This window comes from Triturus cristatus, chromosome 2_1, assembly GCF_964204655.1.
Source record: "Triturus cristatus chromosome 2_1, aTriCri1.1, whole genome shotgun sequence".
NCBI classification, from domain to species: Eukaryota; Metazoa; Chordata; class Amphibia; order Caudata; family Salamandridae; genus Triturus; species Triturus cristatus.
In genome coordinates this window covers 363,547,629-363,568,565 of record NC_140581.1, presented here as the reverse complement: position 1 = coordinate 363,568,565, position 20,937 = coordinate 363,547,629, and the positions used below count along the sequence as shown (strand labels likewise).

Below are 20,937 nucleotides of genomic sequence, written 5' to 3'. Positions count from 1 at the left end.
GTGGCTAAAACGCTTCACCTCAGCGCACCTCCACCTGACTAGAATTGGCACTGCTATAACTTACCTGACAGTGTGGGCGCTGCCACTCAACACATACAGAGATCCCGCTAACTAGACTAAAGTCCGGGCTGCACACTACACACTGCCAGAAACTGCCCCCTGCCACTCACTAACAGTGACGTGTGCAGGAGCTGTCTGCACAGGAAGACCTCACAAACTGTTCCATAATGCCAAGAAACTCCTTAAAAAGATCCCACAATCTTGACCAAAGTGTAGGTCTTCGTCACTCAGGAGTGATAATTTGAGTACCTAGATCAGGAGTGATGATGCCTGGATCTGTGATAACTCACAGAACACCTTGTTTTCATTATCTTCCTGTAGGCTTTGCAAACTTTCTAGGGTGTTCCGATGAATTGATGTGTGATGCAGTACAAGATGGCAGTACAAGATGGCGGAAGATGTAATACCGTCTGTGGTAGAATAAGCCACAGGAGAAGCAGACACAGCAGAAGATTAAACTACCCTGCAGTGGGGTATATGGGGGTGAGAGCCTGAGGCATAATTACGATACATCAAATTGCTCGTAAAAGTATGTTCCTTTAAAGTCCGAATCGTTAAATGCATCACTCTGAAAAGACCTGCTTGACCTAATCTCCATTAATGTTGAATGCCGCCTTGACTTCGATGCAGTCTTCGACAGACTTTTATCCTGACTTCGACTTGCCTGGAGTTATGAAATATTGCACTGCTTCTACCTCTTCCTTAACCACCTTGTGTTCTATACATTTTTAGTTTGTTCTAACTTACGTATCAGCTGTTTTCTTTTTTCAAAAGCAAATGATATTCAAGGGAGTATGCACAAAGCCACAATTATGACAATAATAGTGTTAAGACTAGTGCTGAGATGTTAGATTTTCAACATGCACAACGTCAGGTGTGTGCGGCCTGGGCAGATATGCTTTGTTGACAAATAATCAGAGAGTTTAATCTTTTACATAATCAAAAGAATATTTGTATCTGGTTGTTGAGCAGGATTTTGCTCAGTACCCAGAGTCCTGGTACTGAAAATTACTAACCGCTTCTTGATCCAGTATAGTAATAAGGGGTTTTGAAATTATTTTCAAAACAGAGTCAGACCCCGTTGGATGAGGTATAAGACCCTCCATTATGTGCAAGTAGTTTCCAGTCGAACATTAGAAAAAAAATACTGGTAAAAATATTATAAATTAAATGGATTATAGTATCTCAAATGCTTAATAGGTTTATGTAAGACAATAAAAACCAGTGAACATCAACTTTCATGAAACCTTAATGTATAATATACACCCTCTGCCCCCCAGAGTGGGTCTGGCATGAAAACTTTTTTAGACTATGCTAGAGCCAGATTCAAGATTTCATATATTCAGTAGACTTGGAGTAAGGAAATAGCTACCCTTCAGTTTTCTAGTCCTCATTAAAGTCCAACTAGACCTAGACCCTGCTGTCAATGGTCACTCACAGAGCCAAATCAGTCTTATTTCCTTTATTTGTAAGCAGCATACAAATATTGATTTGGTGAGCTCTATAATCCCAAAAAGTAATAGGTTATTTCTTTAATCTCTTTCAATAAAAGCCTCGCAGAAATTGAGCAAAATAAAACCCAAAATAAATTTTAAAAAACAAAGCGATTGGTTCACCACCGCTTACCACTCGGGGATTTTCAAGCACTTGCCAAAATATCACTATGGGATATAGTAGCATACAATTATTTTGAGGTCAAACTAAATAGAAGAGCACATTTTTAACACGTAAAAACATTTGTATTATTAATCAGACACATAAGGGCTTCGCACTGATTATCTCATTAACAAGGGAACAGTTACGAATAATTAAGCAAGCGATAAAAACAGCCACTTGGCAGCACTCCAATTAGGAAAGACAAACCCATAGCACGTATTGAGGGAGAAAGGTGAATTGAATTGAATAGAAAGCAAACGCATTGAACTACACAATTTCTCAGAAACAAAATGCCCTGTCATCAACATGTACACAACGATGCAACTATTTAAAAACTGGATCAGAGTGGGCTGGACAAAAAATGGAAATGAATGCGACCAAACAGATACAAGAATGCATACCCAATAGCAAACTGAATCAAAGAGAAAAAAGTCTATAGTACACTTGGAAATTATTGCATGGTCATAATGTAATTATATATCTACACTTACCCTTTGTCCCCCCTTTCCGTCCCTTTTGGTCACCTTTAGAGGACTCGCCTGTATCTCTTAAAACCTGCATTGCTGTGTTGAAGTTATCTTCTCTGAAATCTCCCTAGAAGTAAAATAAAAGTTGAGCACTGGTTATTTTCTACAAAAAAGTGTTACATTTTTAATGATGTAACTAACCTTAGTGAGAAGTTGGCCTGGTATATGCTGATCACTAATTAAAGTGGGCACCTTGTACCAATCCAAAAAACCCTTTTTGATGATTAGGTTAAAGACAACCTTTATTGAAAGCTATCCTCGTGGTAGCTATGGAGAGCAGCCTTTAGGCTAAGTCTCGAAGGAATGTAAAGCAGCTTGTTTTACCAGATCAGAACCTCCTGAATGACCAAATGAAAGGAGAACCACACAAGAGATATATAAAATATATGTATTACTAAACACTCTACTAACCTCTTTATGAGATTAGAGCACAAAGCACACAATATTAAATCACTAATACGACAGGAAATAGCACAATACACAGGGGGCTCCAGGGGGAGACCAAACCACATACTAAGAAAGTGGTATATCAACCACGACTTAACTAGAAACAGTGCCTAGAGCACTCAGAATCGCTGGGACCCCAAGGAACCACCCAACGTAGTGACACAGGGGACCCACGGAGGACAGGTGCAGTGTGTGAACACAGGCGCGAGCGCCGTACAATCCTATGGGAAAGTCGTGGTTGGAATTTTAAAGATTATGGACATTTCGGAGAGGACTTTAAGCAAACCCTTTCAAACATAGAAACCTCCTGTGTTGCAGAAATCTTCGGGGTCCTCAGGAGCTCAGGAGATGCAAACCGGTCAGATGCATTAAAAGTGCCTGCCTTGCAGGGAAGCAACTCCTTTACTCCAAGGGAGATTCTTCAGTCATCCAGTGCAGTGTAGATCGTCGAAGTACTTGGTTTCTGTAGCAGAGTTTAGTCCAGGTAAAGTCTAAAGTCCTGTAGTCAGGGTTCCTACTTTATACCCAAGGAAGGGGTGGTATAAACTCTGGGGACCCACCTATGGGAGGGTCAGGACAGAGGGGTGGCGCCACCCATGTCCTTTGTCCAGTTTCGCACCAGAGTAGGAGCCAATGGCTCCAGCAACCAGTTTGAACTGGACTATGCACAGGGACACCAAATGTGTCCCCAGTGCAGACTTCAAACACTGAGTGCCCCCACCCAGCCCCAATACACTAAATCCTGTCTGGGAGGTGGTCACACCTCCCTGTGACAGGAAACCTATTTTCAAGCCTTCCCCTGCTCGAGCTTGGCTCAGCAGGAGGAGGGCAGACTCGTGTCTGTGGCTGGCAGCATCCATTTTGTGATGCCAAGGTCGAGAAAGCTGGTACCGGGTAGCCCGGTGTGTGTCACATAAGTGTCTCTAGAAGGGTTGACTCATACCTCCCCGCCAGTAACTGACAGGGAGGTATGATTCCAAGGTGTTTGACACCAAACACGATATGTTTCTAGGCAGGCGGTTTAAAGTTAGCATTTACCGCGAGGTTAAAATGCACTTAAATATATATGGTAGACTGCATCACAAACCACCCCGGAAAATCGGTTTCGAAGGCTGCAGAGGGGCTCTGCTAATGCATGGGCACCCTCTCACATAAAACCCAGCACCCTGCCTTCAGGATTGATAAGGCCTGCCATAGGGGTGACTGATAGGTTTATATGTGCAGTGATTTAGAATAGAGCTATAGGTTCTCTATATAAGTAAGGGGTGCATGCACCACCTTACACAGTCTGCAGTAGCAGACTGTGGTGTCAGTTTTTATGGTCTCTCAGGGGAGGCATAATACATGCTGCAGCCCCTGGGAGGCCTATGGGGTATCTATGCCCTGGGTACATAGTATACCATGTACTAGGGACTGATAAGAGTACCCCAGTATACAATCTGGAGTGTTCCTTAAGTACATGCAATCAATTTAGGGAGAAAGCAGATAAACTGTGGTCCTGATTAGCAGGATCCCAGTCAGACTAGTTGAAAACCAGCAAACCACCAGGAAAAAAGTGGGGGTCACCATGCAATCAGATTCCACCTTCCTACAACCTTGACTACATATTTTCCAGAAAAACGTTTTTCTCAAATAACAATATAGCTAAGACATGTTCCACTTTGCAACAACCGTTACAAATTCTGCTTTAGTGGCTTCTCGGAACACTGGCGCTCTCTCTAGTATGAGACAGTAGTGTCACCTACTGGTTGACATTTGGGTATGATAGACGTTGTGTAGCTCTAGTTCACATAATTTTGTGTTCCAGTTTTTAGACAAGGCAAAATTAGGGGCACTTAGAAAGATGCTAAAGAATTGTATGAACGGCTGTATAAGGAATGCGTTATTTACTCTGTAAGCATATGTCGTAGGTTGTAATGCTGTAGATTTACATGCTGTGCATAATCCTGCCATATAGTTTTGATTCTGGACACTATAGTTGCTTTACTTTGAAAAAGCTTTGAGTCCCAGGACGGACTCCTCCCTTAGTACACTATGTACATTGGCACCTATTACATCCTTAGATTCTTTTCAGCAGAGTGAAACATATTAGAAAGTGGATGTGTCCTGTGCATTGCAGCAATTGAAAACAAACGTGCAATCAGTGCCCACTTCACGAGAGAAGGGAGGGTGCATGTGAATCTATAGCACCACAAGCTGCGAACTGCTGGTTACATGGCAAGTAACATGTTCGTTCGTAGCATTTGTGGCTGTAAATATACATTCTTTGCATCAACTATAAAGCAGTATCCTCTGAGCAGCGGCTAGAGTGCAGATGCCAATTTCAGCATTCTTAAGACTGCTTGGTCAGCCATGCTTGCTGGTGCTCTAAAATGTCCAAACAGTAATGTTTTGGGAGTGTGTGCGCGATGTTGAGCATGTTGCAGCCTTAAGTATATCAGCTAAGGGGACGGTTACTCAAGAATACCATGATAGCTCCCTTTTTACATCTACAGTATACCCTAGATGGTACTGATAGCACTTCGTTAGTTTTAACATAACAGGCATGGATGCACCTTACAATACATCTTGCAATACCTCCTGTATAATTTGCCTGACCAATGTATGGCTTAGCACAAGCAACAAAGAGCAAGGTAATGGCACAAAGATTTCATCCCGTCAATATAATACATGAGTACAAATGTAATACCTAGTGTGTGCGAACCTCTCTCCGTAACTGAATCAGGTGGTGGGAAGGAGACAGGCAGCACAATAGCCTGATTCAATTGGAAACTAGAAACTATCTTGGGTTAGAACATCAGATTACTACAAAGGTTCACTATGTCTGTATATACCTGAATGAATGATTCTTGAACAGGGAGTGTCTGCAACTCACTAACATTGTGCAAGGAAGTTAGACATCAAAAAAGCATTGCAGGTGGACTGTGTGCAAGGGTACTTGGAAGCAAAGCTTGGGCATTTTGCGTTTTCATGAGTGGCGAAGAGGCTGATTGTTGGGCATTCCCACCCGCAATAGTACTGCTGAAGGATTTGAGGGTGGAGTATCCACTAGTGGACTTGTTGAAGTGTCCAACTTAGCCGGTCCATAAAGTTGTTGTCTACCCCTGGAAGAGGTGGTGTACTGCCACCAGGTGTATGTTGTGACAAAGTCACCCAGTGTAAAATCTGCTGAGTAGACAACAGGAGTGTTGGTACCCCAATTTATTTTTGTATGCAGTACATTGCCGTCATGTAGTCTGTCTTTATAAAGCCTACCTTACCATTGACTGTAGTATGAAAAGGCTTTGTGTGCCAGGGAAATGGCTAGTATCTCCAGGTAGATGAGCCTCCTCTGCTGAAGAGGGATTCATCTACGTTGCATGCCAAGATGTGTGCCCTACCCTATGAGTAATGTGGCTGTGATAATGGTCACTTGTGGAAGAGGGTACAAGAAATGCCTGCCTAATAACAGGTTATTGGTGTCCCGCCATTGCAGACAGCCTAGAGTGCAGGCCTTTATCAACACTAGATTCTCTAATTGACTCTCCGCTTATGACCAGTGATGGGTGAGGCACTGATGTAGGGGGCCCATATGTATAATTTGGCATGTGGGACAACTGCTATGCATAATAGCATCATGCCCAGCAATTTCATTACAGTTCTTACTGGTAACTGGCGAATAGAGTTATGGAAAGGCAGCGTTTGTTGCAATGCTATTACCCTCTAATGGGTGAGGTAAGCCTTCCCCATGACACGGTTTGAAGCTCATCCTAAGAATGGTTGAACCTGCTGAAGCGGTGTATGGGATTTCAGGCCTTTCTGCTGCTGCTCTTGATCAACCAGTCATCTAAATAAAGGAAGACATGGACAGACCCTCTTCTGAGGTGGGCCGATATGGCAGCAAGACATTTGGTAAAGACCTTTGGGGCTGTAGTGACCCCGAAGGGTAGTATTACGAACTGGTAACGTTGGCCTCTTCCAACGAACTGTAGATAACCAGATGCGAAGGGTTGGCTGGATGAAGATGCAGAACGAGGCCTCTTTGAGGTCTCATGCATTCTTGTTCTGTAAGGTGGTAATATGAAAGTGCTCCAACAGATTGAGTGGCCTGAGGTCGAGAATGGACTACAGGGTTCCATCCTTTTTTTGATTAAGTACATGGAAAATATGCCCTTTACATGCTGGTGTAGGGGGCACCAGCTATATAGTGCCCTTTAGAAGGATAGTTTGAACTTCCTCTTTGAGAAGGGCAAGGTGTGCTGCAGGTTGAATACTATGGTGATGGTATGTTGGGTGGGGTTAAATTTGATGCAGCAGCCCTTCTGGACTTCTGCAGGCACCCATCGGTCTGAGGTGATTTTCGCCTATTGTGGGTGAAAATCCCTTATCCCCCCCCCTCCCATGACAGGCGTTCTATTATTTGAGGGGTGGGGGTGGCATTGCGAGCTTGAGAGAGTTTGTGCTGCTTAGGAGCAGAGGCTCAATTTCTGGAGCCACCTCTAACAGATTGTTGCCTCCATAGCTGTCCCTTGAATATCCCCCGTTTTGAGGGTCATGAAGGCCTGTTGTTGCTGCTGATAAGTTTACGAGTGGGTGCCTTGGGTAGTCTTTGTTTTCCCTCATAGGAGTAGTCTGCGAAAATTAAACCTGAAGCTGCTTATTTGTAGGGCCTTCATGGAAATGGAATTATCTTTTTTTAGATTTTGCAACCTGTGGACCAAAAATAGGTTTCCTGTTGAATGGCATACTGAAGAGGTGTTTTTAAACTTCTTGCTAAAAACCAGACACTCCAATGCAGCATTAGTGCCTCTATTTCCTCCCAAAGGAACCTATAATAGCATTATGGTTACACCACAGTGTGTACAATGCGCCACTTTGTGGCAGCACCTACTGTGACCCACTTCCTTGCAGCTTCAATTCACTTACTGTTAGGCAGGGGGGGGCCCTTTGGCATGCGCGGATGTCCTCTTTCTGGCAGTACGAACCACCAAAATCTCTGGAAACTCCTGTCCTCGGATTTGAAGGGGATCCCCGGGAGAGGCCTGATATTTTTCTTCAGTAGAGTGAACCTACACTGGCCCTGGCAGGGTCGTTAAAGTTGTCAAGAGCGGAGTCTTTAACATCGGTAAGAACTGAACGGTACATTCAGTCTTGGAGAGGGTCTGAACTAAAAACTCTTCCTCCTCAAAAACATGCAATGCAACACTGTGATGGCGAGCTGCTGCTCTCTGTATGACAGCATGATATGCTGCGGTGTTGTCTGGTGGCGATGGTTTGGGCTCTATGCCATAATCCTCAAGGGGATCAACACTGTAGTCTTCCCTTGGATCACTTCCCCAGACCTTTGGCCTGATCATTTGGCTCACCCTTCCCGTAAGAGTATGGGTCTGAGAAAGTGTTCAAACCCCTCTGGAGACTTTGGGCAGTGGGGGGGGGTGGAGGGGGAGTGGCCTAGGTGGTGGAAGAGGTGCTGGTGTGTACCACCATGTTGATGAAAGTGATGAAGGAAAGGGTGAAGCAGGCAGCAGCTGCATCGGTGTGCTAGGTAGGGGTTACTTGGTCTTGCTCAGGCAGTGGGTGCCGATGCACATCATATTCAAGTTCTTCCTCTTCCTTGCAATAGGTGGGTGCTTGGAAACCTGCTTTTTGCCAACCTTCTGCTGCCTGATCTGGGTAAATGCAAAGTTGTTTTTGTCTTGTGTCAAACTCCACCACAAGTCCTTCAAGAATGTAGGCCTCCAAAGTTTCTGAGATGGGTGCAGAGGGAATTTTTGACCTTGGTTTCAGCTCCAACCTTGGCTGCAACGTTTTCAGCTCAGAAGCCAACGGCTTTGGGCTCTTTGGTCAATAAACCACTGAAGCAGGGCTGGCTGGTGTCCCTGCTCCAAAGCCTTCTGTCAACTAAGAACAGGGAAGGAAGCTTTCTTTTTAGCTGGTTCTGGGACTCGATGCCTGAAACCCTTGGGAACAGTGCTCTTACCCACCATTTTGCCTTTGAGGGTTTCTCTTTGCCACAGGCACCGGGGCTCGGTGTCTTCTTTGAATGAGGTTGTGCAAGCATGGTCTACGAAGTGTACTCTTGTTCCTCATCGGACACTGTCTCGGGGCTGGCTGTGCCCTCTGCAGCCAAGGGGCGCACTAACTCTTCCTCCACGTGGCTCCCTGAAGAGGTCTGGAGTGTCAGACATAGACACACTGCATCATCAAACACACCAAGCTTCTCGCTTTCTCTACAGTACCTCAGTGACTTCTTGCACTGGAAGACCAGGCAGAAGTTGCTGTTGGACTTCTGGTGCTCAGGAACGAGGCAGAGATTACAGTGTTGATCTGACCATGGGTATTTTGCATTACAATGTGGGCAAAATCGAAAGGGAGTCCTCTACATCTGCCAACATTCTCTGAGGCTAGAGTCATTGGTAGCTGTGTTGACATGTCAGAGTGCCTTGTATGCAATCAACTGCATGGAATTGAGCTAATAAAATTGTATTATTCTTCCAAAGCTGATGAACCGAAGCAGGGCCTGAAGTCGCCACGTGCAAATGTGTTTTATTGGAGCCGTAGCTTAACACGTTTAAACCAGATGGCAGAAAAAAAATCTAAGGGTGGAGTCAGTGCCCATGCCCATTGGGGGCTGATGGAGGATGTCCAGACCCAACACTAGATAGCAGGATTATGCAAAGCATGTATATGCAAAGCCAAAGATTATAAACATAACATTTGCTAAGATTTGAAAAAAACAGAAGCATAAATATTTTTATCATCTGAAATCCTACAACTCCCCTTCCCCCTTCTCAGCACATTCAACAGTGATATTTAGACCTTGGCAGACAAGTCCTCTTAAGTTTTATAAACGTAAAACCTAGAAAATCGGCTTTTTGATATACCCAAGGATGATGATAAACATTTATAGAGCGCTACGTTCACCATTACTGAGAAGAATTGAGTATGAACACAAATTCCCATACTTGTGAAGATATGGTGCAAAATCAAAACACCCAAGTGATCTCACCATGCTCAATATAGCACACACGACCCACAGTAGTAGTTAGCCATGCCACTGTCAAGACCAAGCAGTACTTAGAAACTATGACCAAGACTAACGAGAGCAAGGCATTATTCAAACTTTGCTTCACCCCATGCCACCACACACGGTTCCGAATTCCGTATAGAAATTAAATGGCATTTATTAATATTTCACTACGAAAAATGACACAATCGGACAATGTTATACTCCCTAAAAGCAACCTCCAATTATCTTGTTCAATAACTAATCATGAAACCCCTGTCTCCTAAAGCCCCTGTACTCATCTCTTCCATTCATCATCCCTGTAGACTGGTCAAATCTCCCTGTGGCCAAAAAACACAACCTGGACCCAACTGAGCTCTGCAGCTACTGCATTATCATATGCTTTCCCTCCTTGGGAATATTCATCTGGGTTCCCCCTTACTGCAGTACACAGGCTGACCTCAAACTGATAGTGGATAACATTCTATCAATCATGGATAATTATAATCCACGTTTCTGTACGCTGCTCGACTGGTCAGATGGCTTATAAAAAAAAATACTCCATCAGGTTTTACATAAAAAGCTCCAGACATAAGATTATAAACATTCTTTTGAACTGGCTCATCTCCTGGCACAGGACTGTGACTCCTCCCAATCACCATCAAGTTTGGCCTGATGTGGCATTCCTTTTGTATCTTTTCTTGCTCCCACAATGGTCAACCTGTAAATGGAATCAAGAACTACTACTCGGCCACAAAAACAGCTATTCAGAAATAGGGTGACAATTCTTCTAAAGCTTGATATGCTGATGCCCAACGTTCTTAAATTCATGTCGCACCTCATCATTCAAACCTGGATGTTGGCATCATATCTGAAACTCAGTTGAATAAAAGCAGAGCATATCAACAGAGGAACCACTGAGCTCATTATCGAGGAGTTATTCAACAACGTGAACTTAGTTAGCTTCTTTACCCACCTTTACTGGTCCAAGATGAACAAGTCCTTACATTCAGTAAGGAATATGCTACTGTACTGCTCGATTTTCCCGGCCTTTTTGTGTTAAAGGGGAACTAATGTGACTTCAGTCTCTTTCCATCCAAGTCTAAGGGTTAGAGTAGTGTATAGAGCCTATTTATTAGGCACTTCGACATGATCCTGTGTTCTTCCCCATAGATCAGGGTTTGCACATATATCCTAGGGGATAGATTCGTTAGTATTAGGGGTAATCTGTTCTATAGTGAGGGTATTTCATGGAGCCGTGCTGAATTCAGGCCTGGTAGGCCTTAAACGGGAGAGACTCCATCTTTCTTTCTGCTCCGGCAGCTTGGGAAGCTTCTAGGTCGAGGGTGATGTTTTAGTTATGAGGTGTTATTCGCTTGGAGAGAACCGGTTCAGGCCGGCCCTTATCGAAGGATTGTATTTTTCTTCATGCCGAAGACACTACATCAGGCCGGCCGGCTGGGAACGTGTCCTTGGTACGGGGAGGTACAAGAATTTGGTGGGCGGCAGGTTACGGGCTGGAATTTTCCATGAGGAAATGCACCTCTATATTAGTGAAAGTCTGAGGCAGATACTGGCACTTGCTTTTAGTTCGTAGGCGGCACCTGGCCGTTAGCAGTAAAGCTACTACTTATTCCAGGGAAGACAGATGACAAACTTGAAGGTGGAGAAAAAACCGAGAGATAGATATTCTTCTAACAGAATAGCCAAAGAGAAGAGAGTAGCCGATGAGGAAGAGGTCCCAGTGACTCGGAGAAGGAGAAGGGAGTAGATCCGTGACTGCGGAGGTGTGACTTCCAGGCGTAGCCGAGGCACAGACGAGAAGGGAACCTAGATGACCATTGAGTGCAGGCTACATACGACCAAGGTGATGTCAACCCCTTTTTATTAGAGTGTACAACTTAATCTTTCACTTTTCTTTGCAGGTTATATGTCATAGTATAATGTTATGTGGTTACGTATGTAATGAGTAATAAAATACCCAGTTTGTAGTGAATCAACATGTGCTGCGTGTTCTTGTATAAGAGGGTAGCCTATTCTTCTAGTCAGCTGTGACTTGACATGAACAGATGTTAATCCTGATCAGGTAGGTGGTAACTGAATAAGGGAGAAAGGAGCCCCTCGAACTGGGGAACAGGTTGTGCTCAACTGGCAGTCGTTGTGTGATCTGATAAATAGTAACACTGATTGCCTTGTTGTATGTCCTGGTAATCATAGGATGAACTCGTGCTAAGGCTGCCGTCTGGGTAGGAAGTCCTGGGTCCATCTAGGACCGCGAGGCTAAGGCTGCCGTCTGGGTAGGAAGTCCTGGGTCCATCTAGGACCGCGAGGCTGAGGCTGCCGTCTGGGCAGGAAGTCCTGGGTCCGTTTGGGACCGCGAGGCTGAGGCTGCCGTCTGGGTAGGAAGTCCTGGGTCCGTTTGGGACCGCGAGGCTAAGGCTGCCGTCTGGGCAGGAAGTCCTGGGTCCGTTTGGGACCGCGAGGCTGAGGCTGCCGTCTGGGTAGGAAGTCCTGGGTCCGTTTAGGACCGCGAGGCTAAGGCTGCCGTCTGGGCAGGAAGTCCTGGGTCCGTTTGGGACCGCGAGGCTAAGGCTGCCGTCTGGGCAGGAAGTCCTGGGTCCGTTTGGGACCGCGAGGCTGAGGCTGCCGTCTGGGTAGGAAGCCCTGGGTCCGTCTGGGACCGCGAGGCTGAGGCTGCCGTCTGGGCAGGAAGTCCTGGGTCCATTTAGGACCGCGAGGCCGCCACTTGTATTATAAGAGGTCTTGGTATATATAGTAGGAATTCCCTGTCCTTAGGTGGTATATATATGTGGTTACTTAGGTGTGAATAGGCCCTAGGGAGGGGGTAACGTTCTGGCTGGGTTAGAGAGGCTCTGTTGAGCGGGTTCTATCTGATCCGAAAACCCAAGCAGAACAGCTACTTACCAGTATGCATCTGTTCTTGGCATGTAGAGCTGCAGAGCCACACACTAAGGATAAGATCGCCATCTGGTGTTGGGCTCGGATGATTGCAGGTGGTTGTTGTCTTCGGAAGAAGTCTTTGGTCACGAGATTGGTGACTCCTCCCCTGGACAACAGTGCGCATGGTCATCCACTCCATCCTCAGATTGTTTTTCGCCATGATGGAAAATGGAGTGTGTAAGAAGTAAAGAGAAAGGATGTCCATGTGTAGTGTCTAATTAAGACAATGCTGGAACAGATACAGGTACCGGGGAGGCGGGTGGGCGTGTGTGGCTCTGCAGCTCTACATGCCAAGAACAGATGCATACTGGTAAGTAGCATATTCCGTTCGAGGCATACGAGCTGCAGATCACATACTAAGGATAGACTATATAGCAGTGTCTCCCCTAACGGTGGTCACCTGTATCAGTTGCAGCAGTTTGGAATAGAGTTTTTAGGACAGATTGGCCTACTGAAGCTTGTTGTTTGGATTGCACATCAACACAGTAATGCTTAGTGAAGGTGTGTGTAGTAGACCAAGTGGCTGCTTTGCAAATGCCTAAGGGGATGTTCCCTAAGAATGCGATAGAGGCCCCTATTTTACGCGTGGAGTGCGCCCTAGGGGGAACGGTAAGAGTACGTTTAGCTTTTTGGTAACATATTTGGATACATTTGACTAGCCATCTGGCGATACCCGATTTGGAAATAGGGTTGCCTTTGTGTGGTGGAGCGAAAGCAACAAACAGTTGCTTGGTTTTCCGAAAAGGTTTGGTTCTGTCGATGTAATACAGCAAGGCTCTTTTAACATCTAAGGTATGAAGTGCCCTCTCGGCTACTGAGTCTGGATTAGGGAAGAAGACTGGCAATTTCACTGACTGGTTTAGATGGAAAGGGGAAATGACTTTAGGGAGGAATTTTGGATTCGTCCTAAGAACCACTTTGTTCCGATGTAGTTGTAGGAAGGGTTCTTCAAGAGTTAAGGCTTGTATTTCACTTACTCTTCGCAGGGATGTGATTGCGATGAGGAAAGCCACTTTCCATGTTAGGAACTGCAGTTCGCATTTGTGCATTGGTTCAAATGGTGGACCCATGAGCCTTGTTAGAACAATATTAAGGTTCCACACCAGGGAAGGTGGTAACCTTGGAGGAATAATTCTTTTAAGACCCTCCATAAATGCTTTAATGGCTGGTACCTTAAAGAGGGACAGGTGTTGTCTATTTTGCAAATAGGCTGCTAATGCCGCTAGATGTAGACGTATAGAGGAATACGCTAAATTGCATCTTTGCAAGTGCAATAAATAGCAAGGAATATGCTACTTACCAGTATGCATCTGTTCTTGGCATGTAGAGCTGCAGAGTTGTACACTTAGCATAGATCGCCATCTGGTGTTGGGCCCGGATGTTTGCAGTTTGTTTTTGTTCTTTGGACAGTCTTTGGAAGTCACGAGTTCGGTGACTCCTCCTTCGGTCCGTACTGCGCATGGGCTTCGGCTCCATCCTCAGATTGTTTTTCGCCAACAGGGAAATGATGGAGCGTAGTAATAACAGTGAGAAACCCATGTGTGTTGTATCTAAATAAGATGTACTGGAACGGATACAGGTAGCCGGGGAGGCGGGTGGGCGTGTACAACTCTGCAGCTCTACATGCCAAGAACAGATGCATACTGGTAAGTAGCATATTCCGTTCGAGGCATATGAGCTGCAGATTGTACACTTAGCATAGATTATATAGCAGTACCCAACCTTAGCGGCGACCACCGGTATCCGTTGCAGTTGTTTGAAAAAGTGTCTTTAGTACAGCCTGGCCCACCCTAGCTTGCTGCTTGGAATGCACATCTACACAGTAGTGTTTTGTGAAGGTGTGCGGTGTAGACCATGTGGCTGCTTTGCAGATGTCATCTAAGGGTATATTCCCTAGAAAAGCCATAGAAGCCCCTAACTTTCTTGTAGAGTGGGCTTTAGGCAGAACAGATAATATTCTCTTTGCCTTTTGATAGCAAATTTGTATGCACTTTACAATCCACCTAGCTATCCCTGATTTAGAAATGGGGTTGCCTTTATGTGGTGGAGAGAAGGAAACGAACAATTGTTTAGTCTTCCTGAAGGGTTGCGTTCTTTGTATGTAGTATAGCAAAGCCCTTTTCACATCAAGTGTGTGTAAGGCCCAATCCGCAACAGATTGGGGTTGCGAAAAGAAGACAGGTAATTCCACCGATTGATTGAGATGGAAGGGGGAAATGACCTTGGGCAGAAACTTCGGATTTGTGCGAAGTATGACCTTGCTGTGATGTATTTGTATGAAGGGTTCCTGTATAGTGAACGCTTGTATTTCACCAACCCTTCTAAGGGAAGTGATAGCTACGAGAAAAGCTGTTTTCCAGGTGAGAAACTGTAGCTCACATTTGTGCATTGGTTCGAAGGGCGGACCCATTAGTCGTGTAAGAACTGAATTTAGATTCCACACAGGGGAAGGTGGTGCCCTGGGAGGAATTACTCGTTTAAGGCCTTCCATAAAGGCTTCAATAGCGGGCACTCTGAAGAGAGATAAATGCTGTCTGTTTTGTAGATAAGCAGCGATCGCTGCTAGGTGTAGGCGTATGGATGAATATGCCAGGTTACACCTGTGAAGATGGAGCAGATGGCATATAATGTGCTGTATGGATGCATCTAAAGGGTTGATTGTATTGTTACTGCAGTAAATTACAAATCTTTTCCACTTTGCGGCATAGCATGCTCTAGTGGTAGGACGTCTGGCTTCCATGATGATGTTCATGCAATCAGGGGGAAGGTTAAGGTATCCGAATTCTAAGATTTCAGGAGCCAGATCGCCAGGTTGAGCTGAGCTGGGTCCAGGTGCCTGATTTCTCCATGGTTCTGGGTTAGGAGGCATGGGGATAGGTGCAGTTTTTGATGTGGTACCACTGATAGTTGTAGTAGCGTGGCCCACGTCGGAGCTACTAGAATGAGTGTGAGGGAGTGTTGTTGTAGCTTCCTTACCACTAATGGAATTAGTGGGAGAGGTGGAAAGGCGTATGCAAATCTGCCTGACCAGTTCATCCATATCGCATTGCCCTTGGACAATGGGTGTGGGTATCTGGCGGCGAAGCTTGGGCATTTTTTGTTTTCGTGGGTGGCGAAGAGGTCTATCTGAGGATGCCCCCACTGTTGGAAGAATGGGTGAAGAACTTGTGGATGCAGTTCCCATTCGTGTAGTTGTTGCGTTTGTCTGCTGAGCAGATCTGCCATGGTGTTTTGTACGCCTGGAACGTGCTGTGCCAGGAGAAAAATGTTTTGGGGAATTGCCCATCTCCATATGCTCTGGGCTAAGCGAGAGAGCTGGGGAGAGTGTGTCCCCCCCTGTTTTTGGATATAATACATTGCAGTCATGTTGTCTGTGCGAATGAGGACTGCTTTGCCCGAAATCTGTCTTTGGAAAGATTTTAGGGCTAGAAAGATCGCCAAGAGCTCCAGATGGTTGATGTGGAGCGATTTTTGCTGTGGCGTCCATAGACCTTGCATGGTGAGGTGTAGGAGGTGCGCTCCCCAGCCGGAGAGCGATGCGTCCGCTGTTAGAATCACCTGAGGAACCGGGTCCAGGAACGGCCGCCCTTTGGAAAGGTTTGTGGTGTTCCACCACTGCAGAGAGTGATGTGTGCGGCCGTCCACCAACACCAGATCCGTCAGCTGACCCTGGGCCTGGTTCCACTGTTGTGCTAGGCACTCTTGAAGTGGACGCATGTGGAGTCTTGCATGGGGCACTATGAAGATGCAAGAGGCCATCATTCCTATGAGCTTCATAAACACTCTTGCTGGAAGAGAGTGTTGGGGAAGAAATGTTTTGCGTAAGGCTTGAATGCTTGTGATTCTGGCTGAGTTTGGATAAGCAATACCTTTGGAGGTGTCTATAGTGTCCCCGAGATATTGCTTTGTGTGAGATGGTATGAGGTGGGACTTTTGGTAGTTCACCGTGAAGCCTAGCTGGTGGAGCAGTTGGATGGTGCTGTTTGTATGTTGCACACATTGGTGGTAGGACGTGGCTTTTATCAGCCAGTCGTCTAAGTAAGGGAAGACGTGAATATGTTGACGTCTGAGGTGTGCTGCTACTACTGCTAGGCATTTGGTAAACACCCTTGGTGCGGTGGTGACCCCGAAGGGGAGAACCGTGAATTGGTAATGCTGCCCGTCCACCACGAACCTGAGGTATTTCCTGTGAGAGGGGTGTATTGGAATGTGAAAGTATGCGTCTTTCAGATCCAAGGTTGTGAGAAAGTCTCCCTGGCAGAGGAGCGGGAGGACTTGTTGCAGGGTGACCATGTGAAAATGGTCTGAATGTATGTAGGCATTTAGAGGCCGGAGGTCCAGAATGGGCCTGAGGGTCCCGTCTTTCTTTGGTATTAAAAAATATAGGGAGTAGACCCCTAGATTTTGTTGATTGACGGGGACCTGCTCTATAGCGTGTTTTTGGAGGAGGGAGAGTACCTCCTGTTTGAGCAGTGTGGAATGTTCTTGAGACATTGGACGGTGCCTTGGTGGGATATTGGGTGGGGTAGATGTGAGCTCGAGACAGTACCCTGACCGAATGATTTGGGTCACCCATTTGTCCGATGTTATGGACTCCCATGCGTGGATAAAGTTTTGTAGCCTGCCCCCGACCGGAGTGGGATGGTCTGGGGGGAGCGGAGGGAAGTCATTGTGCGGGTGGGGTAGCAGAACGGGTGGTGTTAGTTTTGCCCCTGCCCTTATTGTTGTTGCCTCTGTAACCACCCCTTTGGTTGCCCTTTGAAAAGGTATTTTGAGGAGGGGACTTGTAGGAGGTAGAGGCGCTATCGGTGGAGTAGCCTCTGCCTGTACCACGAAAGGACGAGCGTCGAAAGGAACGTTTAGAGGCTTGTGTTTTGAGTGCCCCCATAGACTTTGCTGTGTCTGTGTCCTTTTTCATCTTTTCCAACGCTTCGTCTACCTTTGGCCCAAAGAGAGTTTGCTGGTCAAAGGGGTGATTGAGTATGGACGCCTGGACTTCAGGCTTGAACCCTGAGATCCTGAGCCAGGCATGGCGACGAAGCAGGACACTGGTATTTATGGCTCTAGAAGCAGTGTCGGCTGCATCGAGGGCACACTTAATGGAGGTGTTTGTAATTAGTTTACCCTCCTGTATTAGTTCATGAGCTCTACGCTTGTGTTTCTCGGGAAGGTGTTGCATAAGAGCCTCAAGTTCGTCGTAGTGTGCTCTGTCATAGCGCGCAAGTAGCGCTTGTGTGTTTGCAATGCGCCACATGTTTGCAGCTTGAGAGGCGGTGCGTTTGCCAGACGCGTCTAGGAGTTTGGATTCTTTGTCTGGCGGTGGGGCTTCTCCTGAGGACTGGGAGTTAGCCCGCTTCCTGGCTGTAGAGACAACTAGGGAATCTAAGGGAGCAGGGCCCTTAATGTATGCAGGGTCTGTGGGTGCCGCCTTGTACTTTTTCTCTATTCTAGGGTTTAGTACCCTGGCCCTGACAGGGTCTTTGAACACCTCTGCGGCATGCTTGGTGACACCCTTAAGCATGGGTAGAATAGATGTGGATTTGTCCTGTGTCAAATGTGTCCAGTAAGAAGTCGTCTTCCACTGGTTCACTGTGCATGTCCACCCCATGGTAGTGTGCTGCTCTCTGCACTAAATGATGAAACCCTAAGGAGTCCTCTGGAGGAGACGGCCTGGATGGGTATAGGTCGTCCTGAGGTATATCGGGTATATCAGGGTTGTTGTAATCCTCCCATGGGTCTGGGGTCCCCGGTGGAGTGGGATCCATTGGGGTGTCCGCCGGGTAATTGTCCGGGTCCCCGTCGTCCGGATCTGGGGACGGGGTCGGAGGGTAATTAGGTAAAAGTGGCGGAGACCTGGGAGGGGGTGGAGTAGGTGGAGGAGGCAGGGGAGGGGGTAGTGGGGAGGGCACTCTGAGGGGAGAGGTAGCAGAGTCCTTCCGTTTGGGCGGTGGAGGAGGAGCCGGAGTATTAAGGCGTCTTTTCTTGACAATTAAAGTCAATAGTCCAGTCTTTGGATCTTTGGACAGAGTCTTTTGTAAAGGGTCTGGTGTAAACCGAGCCAATGGTGCCGAATCGTCCATCGGCACCGATGATTTCGGAGCCGAGGGCTTCGATGGTTTCTGTGCGCCATGCTTTTTTGGTACCTCCGGTTTTTTCGGCGTCGAGGGAGTTTTCGGCGCCGGAGCGTCGGTGCCGACTGATTTGTGTTTGTATTTGGTCGGCGCCGAGAGTCCAGGCTTTGGCACCGGTGGCTTCGGAGTCGAGCTGGGTATTACTTTCTTCGGTGCCGGATGCTGTTTTTCGGCACCGGGCGTCGGCTGGCTCGATCCCGAGCTGCCGTGAGACTTTGGAGGCTTCGACACCGGGCCCGGATGTGGGGTGATAGAAGCTTTGGTCTTGGTTTTGCCCAGGCCAGCAGGCGAGGGTGTAACCTGAGTCTCTTTGGTTTTGGGCGCGGGGGTGGGAGGGGGCACAGTACTCACGACCCGCTGCGCCGGTGTGATGTCCTCCACGTCGGAGTCGTCGGCCTCGGAAGCGCTGACGTCTTCCTCCTGCTCGGTGTGTATTTGCCCCGAAGCTTCGGCGCCGTCTCCGAAGATGTCCGGTGGAGCTGCAGACGATGAGTGCGCCATGGTGCGTCGAGCTCTTCGATCTCGGATGGTCTTCTTCGATCGAAAAGACTTACAGGCGGGGCAGTCTCTGGCCTCGTGTTCTGGAGAGAGGCAAAGGTTACACACCTGATGGAGGTCGGTGTGGGGAAATTTAGACCCACATTTTGGGCACTTTTTGAACGGAGTCCTTTCCATCGGCCGGGACCGGAGTCGAGGAGGGCCCGAAGGCCGGTGCCGATGTACGGGATGGAGAAAGTGCCGCTTCGAGAGATGAAGATGAAGAAACTCGAAGAAACGAGGATTTTCCATCGAGGCTGGAACCGTAGAAGTTCGAACCCGGAGCACGAAGTATCACATCCGAGCCCGATGGCGGAAAAAAACAATCTGAGGATGGAGCCGAAGCCCATGCGCAGTACGGACCGAAGGAGGAGTCACCGAACTCGTGACTTCCAAAGACTGTCCAAAGAACAAAAACAAACTGCAAACATCCGGGCCCAACACCAGATGGCGATCTATGCTAAGTGTACAATCTGCAGCTCATATGCCTCGAACATGATGTTTTGGATGGAAGCATCCAGTGGTTGTATGTCATTGTTAGCGCAGTAAATGGCAACTCGTTTCCATTTTGCAGCATAGCATGCCCTAGTAGTAGGTCTCCTGGCTTCTTTAATGATATTCATACAGTCTGGAGGAAGGTTGAGGTACCTGAACTCTAAGACTTCAGGAGCCAGATTGCCAAGTTCAGTGTTTGAGGATCTGGGTGTCCGATTTCTCCATGGTTCTGGGTTAAGAGATCCGGGGAGAGATGCAGTTTTTGATGTGGAACTAGCGATAGTTCCAAAAGTGTGGTGAACCAGGGTTGACGTGCCCAAGTGGGAGCCACTAGGATGAGTGTCAGCAACTGTTGTTTCAGTTTGCGTACCACAAATGGAATGAGAGGGAGAGGCGGAAAAGCGTACGCAAATCTGCCTGACCAGTTCATCCATATTGCATTGCCCTTTGACCGTGGGTGTGGGAACCTAACGGCGAAGGTTGGGCATTTTGCGTTTTCTTGTGTGGCAAACAGGTCTATTTCTGGTTGTCCCCACTTTTGGAACAATGGGAGTAAGACTTTGGGGTGTAGTTCCCATTCGTGTATCTGCTGTGTGTGGCGACTTAAGAGGTCAGCCACCTGGTTCTGAACCCCTGGGAGGTGTTCTGCTAGCAGGTAGATGTTTCGGGGAATTGCCCATCTCCAAATTTGTTGCACCAGTTGGGACAGTTGTAGAGAATGTGTCCCTCCTTGTTTCTGTATGTAATACATTGTGGTCATGTTGTCCGTGCGGATGAGGACAGTTTTATTTATTTATTTAAAACATTTATATAGCGCAACTGTCACCTGGCAGGTATCCTGGCGCTGAGAGATTACTCCTAAGATGAAAAGAGACGGGAGACTGGGGAGGGGTTGTGAGGGATTTAGGGGAAGAGCCAAGTTTTAATCCGCTTTCTGAATGGAAGGAGTTGTGAAATTTGGCGGATGTCGACCGGCAAACTTTTTTTAGATGCAGTTGGAAGGATTTCAGTGCTAGGAACACCGCTAGAAGTTCTAGGTGATTGATGTGGAACTGTTTTTGTTGAGTGGTCCACCGTCCCTGAGTGGTGTGTTGAAGGAGGTGGGCTCCCCACCCCGTGAGAGATGCGTCGGTGGTCA

At 46.9% G+C, this 20,937-nt stretch overlaps 1 protein-coding gene across 1 annotated transcript in view; it reads right to left on the bottom strand.

Moving 5' to 3' along the window:
• MTREX (Mtr4 exosome RNA helicase) overlaps positions 1 to 20,937 on the bottom strand; it is a 780,177-nt gene that overhangs the window by 545,773 nt on the left and 213,467 nt on the right. Inside the window, exon 10 of the mRNA XM_085631304.1 lies at positions 2,208 to 2,310. Coding sequence (XP_085487430.1) covers positions 2,208 to 2,310 — 103 coding nt within the window. The remainder of the gene's footprint in view (positions 1 to 2,207; positions 2,311 to 20,937) is intronic.